Source organism: Fusarium solani (genome assembly GCF_023522795.1).
Source record: "Fusarium solani strain SB1 chromosome Unknown bctg00000013, whole genome shotgun sequence".
NCBI lineage: Eukaryota > Fungi > Ascomycota > Sordariomycetes > Hypocreales > Nectriaceae > Fusarium > Fusarium solani.
The window spans coordinates 1,223,701-1,234,592 of NW_027072145.1; the positions used below are offsets into that span (position 1 = coordinate 1,223,701).

General features: G+C 43.9%; 2 protein-coding genes across 2 annotated transcripts; both read left to right on the top strand.

The window, feature by feature from the left end:
- Nucleotides 1-308: 308 nt before the first annotated feature.
- On the top strand, nucleotides 309-3,617 carry MRS44_017269 (uncharacterized protein; the record flags this gene model as incomplete). The annotated part of the gene is made up of 4 exons (XM_065617727.1): nucleotides 309-769; nucleotides 820-890; nucleotides 953-1,595; nucleotides 1,658-3,617. 4 exons carry the CDS (start codon nucleotides 309-311, stop codon nucleotides 3,615-3,617), a joined length of 3,135 nt encoding a protein of 1,044 aa, XP_065473799.1.
- A 1,562-nt stretch (nucleotides 3,618-5,179) lies between these two features.
- On the top strand, nucleotides 5,180-5,905 carry MRS44_017270 (uncharacterized protein; the record flags this gene model as incomplete). Its single annotated transcript, XM_065617728.1, has 1 exon — nucleotides 5,180-5,905. One exon carries the CDS (start codon nucleotides 5,180-5,182, stop codon nucleotides 5,903-5,905), a length of 726 nt encoding a protein of 241 aa, XP_065473800.1.
- Between the last annotated feature and the right edge of the window lie 4,987 nt (nucleotides 5,906-10,892).

Sequence of the window (10,892 nt, forward strand, 5' to 3'; positions counted from 1 at the left end):
CGCCTGCGGGAGGGTTGCGCAAAGAGGCTCGGGCAAATGCGATGAGGTTTGGCGATTCTTGGCAAAGGCTCTCGGGCAAATGGGGTGGTTATTTGGCGATGCTTACGCAAAGAGTCTCGGGCAAATGCAGTGGTGTTTGGTGATGCTTGCGCAAACACTCCCGCGCAGCTTGATGGTGTTTAGCGCAAGGCTTGAGCAAATGATCCCGCGCCGATTGAAGTGGTTTGAAGAGGAAGAGGAGGAAACAAAACTGCACCGAGAGCCCCGCCCGTGAAGATTGTTGTGGTTGAGTGTTGCCACGGTTGACCATGATTCACTGCCGCATCGGATTGACTGTGATTCATAGTCGCAACCACTGCCCCCCCGCTGAAGATGTAAATAATCGGCGCGCGGCATCCCTCCCTCTTCTTCTTCTTCTTCTTCTTCTTCTTCTTCTTCCTCCACCTCTTGGCCTTCCCCTCTTCTTCCTCTTCCATCTCTCTCTTCTGCATGGGCTGATTAACTCGTGCGCATCGCCCGCATCCTCCTCTCCGTCGCGGCATCACATCTTGGCCAGCCTGCCTTTGACACTCACGATTTCCTCTGCCCGCATCATCGCCAGCCTACTCTCGGCGCTCACGTCTCTCTCTCTTCGACCTCTTTGGCCTCCTGGCCTTCTTCGATCATTCCCCGCCGACCAGTCCATCGAACAATACCTCCCGCCCGAGCCATCATCCACTGCGCGCTGCACACTCTGCCTCCTCCCCGGTCTGCAGACGCTTGACACCAGGTGAGATCTCCCCCGCCGAAGCCGGATTGACCGTGCTCACCATGCCATAGTCCAGCCTCCAGCCTCACCCTCTGGCTCGTGGCCTTGCGCGGAGACGCCCTCTTGTTCTCCTCGACGCCCAGTACGTGATCACCCTCTTGCCTCTCCCTTGCGCGCGCTGACGACGTGACAAGAAGAGCCCAGCTCTGCCATCTCCTCCCGTGGCCTTGCCTCGCCTTCCCTCCCGTCTCCTCTTCCTCGCCAGCAGCACCATGGCCTCGACTTTCCCTCGCCGACCTCCCAGCTACTTTGCCACAGAGAATAACCAGCTCCCCCTCCTCGCCGGCAAGCTCAAGAACCCCGGCAAAGCAGACAAGTTCATCGCGCCCGACGAGCTCCACCTCTTGGACCTGCCACGGCTATACCGACAGCAGCCTGCCCTGTTCCAGCCTCGCGATGAGTGGGATACATCGACCACCCCCTCAGCCGCCGGCGCCGCCATGCCAGCCCTCGACGACAGCCCGCAGCTGATCATGCGCAAGTTTTCTGGCCGCCAGCGGTCATGCTTCCCTCCTCCGCAGGGCTGGGACATCAGCTGGGGCGAGCATGTCTGCCGCCTCTGGAAACTCTGGGTTGATATCGACAAGGAGGTGAAGCTCTCCAGCACCTCTCTCGTCGAGCTTCTCCCCCTCCTCTCGTACGGCTTGGAGGACATGATCTGCCTTGCCCGTCGGGAGCTCATCATCTACGACGCGGCGGTCAAGCCCAACTCGCACTTTGGCATGTCTCAGGGCAGACCCTTCCACGACAAGAGTCCCTACCTCGCTGGCTACCACGACAAGGTCTCGTGTGATGCCAAGCTTGGCTTCTCGACGCCCTCGAATTTCGCCGGGCCATGCATGGGAAGAGGTTCCTCGTCGGAATCATCCACTTCCATTCCATCCCCCACTTCACCACCTTTATCTTCGACCGCGCCCGCGCGCACTTCTACCACTTTGACACGCTCGGTGACCAGCCGTATGTCACGCCGGGGGCTGATCAGGTGGGTCGCATGCGCTGTGCGGTCTTGGCCATGCGTGAGACGCTCATGTGGGCTGGGCAGCCCTTCTTCTTCGACTTCTTTGGCGTTCCCGTATCGGAGCAGCCCAGAGGATGGGAGTGTGGCATACTCAGCGTGTTCTGCCTCTTTCTTACCCTCCGCGGCCTCGTTGGCAACCAGTACGACGACGTGGATATCAAGTATCGCTCTAGGCCTGTGGCGATCGAGGGTCAAGACCACATGGGCGGCATCGTCCGGCATCCAGAGCTCCCCATGCGCGACTGGATCCTCGTCAAGGGTGGTGATCCTGTCCTCTCCCGCGACCGCATCAGTGCGTGGTTCCAGCGTGTCATCATGGATGAGCTCGGGGTCCCGGGAGCACGGTGCCTCAAGAAGGGCAAGAACCCCAGCACCACGTACAGTGGCAAGCATGCCAACCTGATCAAGTGCCCGGGAGATGACCTGTCCAGCTCACGCCTCCCCATCCAGCAGCTCTACACCAGCCTCGGAGGGTACCAGCCCATCGCCTTTGACAACGTCGAGCTGACCTACGCCTGGCCCGGGGACCGGCTGCTGAAGTTGCCAGCCACCCATGGCACTGGGTTATACCGGAGGAGCCATGCCGCCGACCCCGGTGGGGTCTTTGTCGTGCCCGAGATGTCGGTACTGGCCAAGACTTGGTACAACGACCGCGGCGTCCAGATCGAGGGCAACTTGCCCTGCCAGCCACGTCCCCGAGTTGATCACGTCGATCTGTCTGCGCTCGAGGCTACACCACCACCACCACCCGGCACGCCCAGTCGAACCGGCATCGACGCCACGCCTCGTGGGACCCCTGCCCAGCCCAAGACTCCTGCCAGCCGAGTCTCTGCCCGCCCTCCTCCCGCGGAGACACCTTCTCTCGGCCTCAGGGGCCTCTCCATCCAGACGCCAACGAAGCCAGCCGGTGCCCAGAGCTCCACGCCCTCCAAGCCTGCCAAGGCCTCTGCTGCTCCCTCGCCCGGTCCCAGCGCAGAGGATCACCCCCTCCCCGCGCCCAAGGTCTTCAAGACCAGGCTCGTCGTCGAGGTGCCCGGCCCGTCATCGAAGTGGAACACGCCATCGCCGGTGGCCTCTGCCTCGAGGAACAGCAGATCTCCCGCCTCCCCGCTGAATGACTCGCCTGGATCTCTTGGGCCGGGCCGCGACCACCAACGTGCCCCATCCGCCGGGAGCCCAGCCACCGCTGTCATGACTTGGTCTGCTGTCGCCTCTCGAAGTGGCTCGCCCATGAGCACGTCGTCTCGCCACACTGCCGGGCCAGGCCAAGGGAGTCTCCGTTCCGGGCAGTCAACCCGATCCGCCGCGCCTGGCAGCCCTGGGGGGTCTGCCTACTCTCCCTCAACCACATCGTCGCCCTTGGCCGAGTCGGAGGCGCCCGCCTTGCCTCGCACCAGGCCAGCATCTTCGCGTCTGGCTGATCCGGTGCCTCGGCGGCGCATGAGGCCAGCCGTGGATAGCCCACCCCCGATCTGGAACGCAGAGCAGGTCCCGTGTGATGAGGTGGCGCAGCAGCAAGGCTCTGCGGGCAACATCGGCGACGGAGCCAACATCATGTCCCGGATTCCCGGCACATCGGTGGAGCTTGCACGCGTGGAAGGGAGAATGACCACTGTGCTCACTAACGGGTGCTTTGCGACGCATGTGCCGTCGGGCATGGTGAGCATGGAGCAGTGGATCCAGATCATGGAAGCGGCTGAGCGACCCTTCCGACCTCAGGTTGCGCAGGCAGAGTCTCGGGATGAACGGATGAGGCGTCGCCAGGAGGCCAGGGGTGATGGACGTCAGTGATGGATAGGCGGGCTCAGAGACAGGCGGTTGATCACGTAGGTAGACGGCAATACAAGTGAGATGCGTGCCTCTTATATATTATATGATGGTTATGTGCTGTGAGCTGGTGGCAGAGGCTCGACTCTTTGTCACCTACTCCTCCGTGGCCAGGGTGAGGCACTTGGTAGAGCATGAATAAAACAGAGTAAAAAAGAATAGAATGTGTATTAACGAATGTGTGAATAACTATGCTACGAAGTCTGCAAGGCATAATCTGAGACGCCTAATTCTCTTTCCCCTCCGTATAGTAGTACATTAGTAGTAATCCTAGCGGGGGCCAGTCCAGACAAAGTTGATACCCATGCGAGTGATCCGGTGGTGTGGGTAGCCATCGATGACCTGAACACCAGCCCGAGATAGGCATTGTAGGCCTCCCCGGCTCGTGTAGTACCTATGTGTGGCGTAGCGCTCTGTAGGGTGATAGTTGCAGGTGTAGCCAGGGAGGTGTAGGTAGCTCAACGTGGCGCGTGCTCTGTTTTCGTCATTATAATGGAATGCAAGGTTAGCAATGCCAGTGTTGTTAAGGATATGGATCGAAAAGAGGTGGTTGATAAAGTCCCATGCCTCTTCTCGACGCGCATCTAGCCCCGTCGCAGTGAATCTAGGATTCAGGAGCCAGTCTCATGCCATCGCTATGGAGGATAAACTCCGAAAGGGGAAGGGGCTATGGCGCCCGCTGCGGAACCAGCTGCGGAACCTGTTGCATCTTGGAGGCGATCAGGTGTCTTGCTTAGTGTGAAGTGTAGTCAGGTATACTATAGGGTTAAAGTAGAGGATGCGAGATTGTGATATAAATATTAGAGGGTGGAGATATGAGGAAGAGAAGGGGGTTTTTTGATATATATAATGTATGTTTTAGAGGAAGGCGATTGCTAATATAAGGAAGTTCTCTTGGGCAGGGTGTGACGGTCAAGGTTCCCAACGTAGTAAACCGTAACCTGATTTGGTTTATGTTGGCAGTTGCAACGGGGCGTAACGTACTGAGCGTAGGGTGGCAAATCACGTCTGATAATATCAAGAAGTATTCTTGAGTAATCAAGTTGTATTGAAAGCTGAGGTAGCGAGAGTGTCTGTCTAAGGGATGTTGTGTGGTTTTTTATAGGCAGGGTCTGGGGAGCATCTCACGATGCCCATCATGAGATAGTGTTACATTCTCACTTGCCCGGAGTGAGAAAATGGGTCCCGCTCACTCGGTGCGAGTGAGCGGAATACGTTGATCCGTGCCGTGTGGCGACACGCATTCGATCGCGGCATGGGCCGTGACATAATAGCCTTCTATTTTATATTATATATAAGGTTTATTATTTAATTAAGGTAATAAGGTAATAAGAAAATAGTCTTACTCTTACTTTTCTTTCTTATATTCCTCGCACTAATAGTATTAATAAGATATCTAAGAGATACTAAGGTATTCCTTATATATTAACGTACATGATAAGCTTATGTCCCAGACAAGTATGTGTCCCAAAAATCCCTCAATCTCTCTCTCTTCCATTTGATCAATTGATTCTCAACCACTAAACATGTCTGAATTCAATAGCGAGGGTAATATACTTCTTGCCCTTCAAGCGCTTCAAACTAACCCAAAATTACGCATCCGACGCGCTGCATCAATCTACAATGTCTGCCCTAAAAAGCTAGGTCGCCGCCAGAAAGGCATGCAATCTCGACGCGATTGGATTCCTAAATCACGCAAACTATCTGATCTAGAGGAACAGATCATTATTCAGTTCATCCTCGACCTAGATTCGCGAGGATTTCCCCCGCGACTGCGTGGTGTTGAAGAAATGGCTAACAGATTGCTCGCCGACCGCGACTCGCTACCCGTCGGCAAGCGCTGGGCTTCCAACTTCATCAAGCGGCACCCAGACCTCAAGACGCGTTTTTTTCGGAAATACGACTACCAGAGAGCCAAGTGCGAAGATCCAACCATTATCCGTAACTGGTTTACGCTTGTAGCGAACACAATCGCGAAGTACGGCGTCCGATTAGATGATATCTATAACGTTGACGAGACTGGCTTTATGATGGGCATAATTCAGAGCGGAATGGTTGTCACAGGCACAGATAGGCGTGGAAAGCCAAAATCGGTGCAGCCTGGAAACCGAGAATGGATTACGGTCATCCAGGCGATTAATGCGGATGGCCAAGCGATCCCGCCGTTCATCATCGGTGCGGGCCAATATCACCTCGCCAACTGGTACCGAGAAAGTAACCTCCCGGGCGATTGGGCTATTGCGACGACCTAAAATGGCTGGACCGATAACGAGACCGGGCTCGAGTGGCTAAAGCACTTTGATCGGTGCACAGCTAAGCGATCAAATAGTCGCTATCGTCTTCTAATCCTCGATGGCCACGAAAGTCACCACTCTATCGAATTCGAGAGATATTGCGAGGAGAACAAGATCATCAGGCTTTGTATGCCACCTCATTCGTCTCATCTGCTTCAGCCACTTGACGTCGGGTGCTTTAGCGTGCTTAAGAATGCTTACGGTCGAGAAATAGAGCATCTGATCAGATGCTCTATAACCCACGTTTCAAAGACCGAGTTCTTTCCGGCCTTCCACGCCGCATTTCAGGCCACTATGACGGAAAAAAATATCAAGTCAGCCTTCAGAGGAGCCGGGCTTGTTCCTCTTGACCCGGAAAGTGTGGTCTCGAAGCTTGATGTGCAGCTACGGACTCCAACGCCGGCTGAGGAGGTGGCTGAACCGTCGACCCCTTGGGTCTCAAAGACCCCAAAGACCGTGCTTGAGGCCCAATCTCAGTCTGAATACCTTGAGACACGAGTTAAAAGGCACAAAAGTAGCTCTCCAGAGTCAATTCTAGAAGCTATACGGTCTTCTTCTAAGGGAACAAAGATAGTTATGCATAAGCTTGCCTTACTCGAGGCTAGGGTCAAAGACCTTGAACAGGCGAATGAGATACTAAGCCGGCGCCGGAGGGCAAAAAGGACCCGACTACAGAAAAGAGGCGTGATGACAGTAGAGGAAGGAAGGCAGGCAATTGATCAAATGGATGTTGATGCGCAGGTAGTGGCCGAATCGTCGAGAAGTGGTGGTCAAGGAAGGTCGGCGCGACCGGGAGTTCGGCATTGTGGTGTCTGCGGCAAGCCCGGACATAATGCAAGGACCTGTCAGGTAGTGATTGAGACATCTGGGGAAGAGTATAGTGAGTAGTTTTAATTGATCAAATGGTTTGTGGTGTTTTTATAGCGATTTCTATCATAAAGGGCAAAGATTTTTGGGACATATACTTATCTGGGACATAAGCTTATCATGTACGTTATAATAAAATAAGGTAATTTACTCTTAAAATAGATCTAGTAATATAATAAATAACTTCTAGATAATAAAAAAACTAATAAATAATAAGTCTTAGATAAACTATATTATAAACTTATATATAAAATATATAGCTACCTACTATATAGATACTAAAGGATTAATAAAACCCTAGAATAAATTAAGATAATATTTATTTTCCTTAATATAAAGAAAACTATTTTAATAATTATTAACTAATATAACCTCTATATAAAAACTAAGATATAATACTATAAACCTTATAGAAAACTATAATTACTCCTAGTTATATAATAACTATAGGACTCTATTACTATAGATTTTATTATAAAGCTACCCCTATTAAAAGAATTAACTACTAAAAACTTCTATAATAGTATTTTTATTATTATAAATAGACTTATAAAATTTTTTTATTTTATACCTTATAAAGAATTAATAATAGCAAAAAAATTTACTTACCTTTTTTACTTTTATATCGCTAAGATATATAATATATTACTCGAAATTATTATAAATTAAAGACTATTATTTGCTTTAAAATTTTAATAAAACCTTATAAGATACTTAAGAATTAATTATAAATTCTCTATTATATATTATAAGGAGATAAATAATTAAATTAAATATATAAATTAAATACTAAAATAATACCTATAATATTATATTAATTATAAATAAACTAACTAAGTTAAAAAGCTACTAACTATATAGCTAGCTTATAATATAGCTATAAATAAAAGCATAAAGATTATATTAGCGTATATTAATTTTAGATTTATACTAGATATATATTATTAGATATAAGATACTACTATTAATCTTAAAGTAATCCTTATTAGTAACTAATTAAAAAACCTATATAAAGAAATAAAAATAAAACTTAAGTTTATTAAAAATAAAATAATAAATTATACTAATAAGAAAAGAATTAAGAGACTAATCTTCTTAGAGAGATATAGTCTTATTAGTAATAAAAAATATTAAAATAAAATAATAAAATAAAAAACTTAATTATAAATATATTAAACCTTATAAAATTAAGCAGAAAATCTTAGAATATAACTATAAACTAGATTTACCTCCTAAGGTTAAGCTTTATTTAATCTTTTATATCTTATTACTTAAATTAGTAGATATTATTATTATTAAAACTAGTAATAAGCTAAAAGCCAAAGTTAATAGACTAGAAGAATATATTATAGAAGCTATTCTTAATATAAATAAAGTTAATAATAAAATAATATATTTTATTAAATAAAAAAACTACTTAGACTTAGAAAATATATAAGAACTATTAGAATACCTTACTAGTATATAACGCCTACTAAAGAACTTTTACTAATAGCGCCGAAATTAAGTAAAATACTAATATTAATAAAATTATTACTTAACCTAAGAGATAACTAATCTACCTTATTTAAAATACCTAGCAACTAAAGGTCCTAGACTACCTAATTTTTATAAGACTCTAACGCTAGTAAAAGATTATCTTTCTTATCTAGCTCTTATATCCCGCGCTTAAATAAATTAATACCCCGCTCCTTTACTTTCTTCTTAATCTTATAAATATACTATAACCGGCTTATAGCCTCAGTAAGAAATAATTATAACTCAGTAAACTAGTTATAAAGAAATAATACCTTATTACTAGCCTCCTCTTTTTTTTACCTCTAACTTCTCTTATTACTTAATTAATTTATTAATTAAGAGAAAATTTTAATAAAAAAAAATCTAATAAAATACTATAGATATATAGGAAAAAGCAACATATATACTATTATAGGCACGGCCTCGATAAATATACTCCTAATAATAAGCTAACTAGCTAGAATTATTAAACTAGTAAGTGATTTTTTACTTAAAATAATATATATATAGTATATTAATAAGATATAAATTTAGAATAATAAAATAAAGCAAGGAATTACGCTTAGATATTTTTTTTTCTAATTAAAGAGTTTCCTAGGTTTTAATTTTATTATATAGCCTAATATCTTATTAGTATTATAAGAGAAAATAAGAATATAAGGTTACGTTAGTTACTTTTAGAAAAATCACTAGGGCTATAAATATAGTCTTAAGGATAAGATTAATAAAGAAGAGGTATTATATTATGACTTAATATATATCCCGGTATATAATAAGGACTCTACCTACCCTTTATCTAATTATAGCTAAATTATATTTCTAATTATAATCCCTTCCTTAGATTACCTTTCTAAGTAATAATCTAATAACTTAGATTACTACTTATATTATAATCCCCAAATACTATTATAAGTATATAAAATACGCTTATTATACTTTCTTATATAATAATTACCTTAGCTATTAATATAACTTAGTTATACTTAATACTTTTAAGCATATTACTAGACGTAATTTATACCCTATTTAAGATAACGTAATATTCTCCTCTGCTAATATAAACCTAGTACGACTAGTTTATCCCTTAGGAACATACATAATCGTCATAGTGGCTATATCCTTAATAGCCGAAGTATTGCCTTAGTCGGCATAACCTATTATATAGCTCGCACTAAAAGACCTCTCCTTGCTAGATTAGGCCCTCATTAATAATCTTATTAGCGTCTTAGGGTCTTATAAACTTAATAATAGTTAAGGAAGTATTCTTTGCCGCTAGTTTCCTTATGAGCTGGCTAATATATTTTATCCTAAGGCTCGGAATAAATAGCTTATTCTCCTAGAGAATAATATCTCTAATATCCTTAAATTAATTTATATCTATTAAGCTAGTATAAATGCTATATATAAGAACTCTATATATTAGAATATATATTATGGCTCTATTACTAAGCCTATACTCTTAATCCTTAGCGAACTATTAGAATACCTCTATATTAGAGGTTATAGCTATCTTAATACTAAGATTATTACTTTTAAGTTAATTAATTAATATTATCTTAATTTTCTCTATAGGCTTATTTTTACTTTATTTGATAATATAATTTATATATACTTTTAGGCTATAGGGGTTTATTACCTATAGGCTAGCTATAATAAGTAAGTTCTAAATATTTATAATAATCTTATAAAGTACTTATACGAGTAATGCCTTAAGCTAATTTAATAGGTTATATATATTAATAATTAGCCTATTCTTAGTTACTATAGATATATAAGTTTATAGCGGGCTTAGTTAGTTATATTAGTCTATATTCTTAATAACTCTTATTATTATAATAATTATTTTATTAATATTAATTAATTCTCTAATTATTACTTTTATTTTATTTTATACTTTATAATTCTTATATTTTTTTTTTAATACTTATTAGCTTATATTTACTACTAGTTTAAGTTTTATCTTAATATTATTAAGAGCCTATATTATGCTTTCTATTGCAATCCTTAATTTAATTCTTATTATTTAGAGTATATTATATATAGTATTGAGGTCTAAGATATTATAGATCTTATTAATAAGGGATAGTGCGCTTATGGCTATGACTTTGACTAGGCCTTAGGGAATGGGCTAGTCTCTTGCATATTTAATATATAGGAGGGCTTCCCTAAGGTATTTACTAAGTTACATAGCGTACTCGCGGAATTTAGCGGGCTAGGCTACCTCTTAGGGCCATGAGGTCGCTATAATAGTCTAAAAACGCACTAGGCGATACGCCAGACTTCAGGCTATTCAATTAACCCGTCAGAGAGGCGTATGAGTTCTGTTTTGGGGCTGTTGTTTCAAAAATTCGCTCTCGCTGTTGTGAAAAGTTTTTTCTTCCTCGCAGCTCCCCTCCTTCTTGCCTAATTGGGCCAATTTCCTTCTTCGGGTCCCACGTGAGCTTGTTGCGTACAGGGCCCAATTCAACAAAAATATACACTCTTCTCTTTTAGTCCTGGCCTGGTGTTATGCAAAGTGACGCGTCACACCTTGTCGGCAATTTAAGCCCCGGACCTTCCC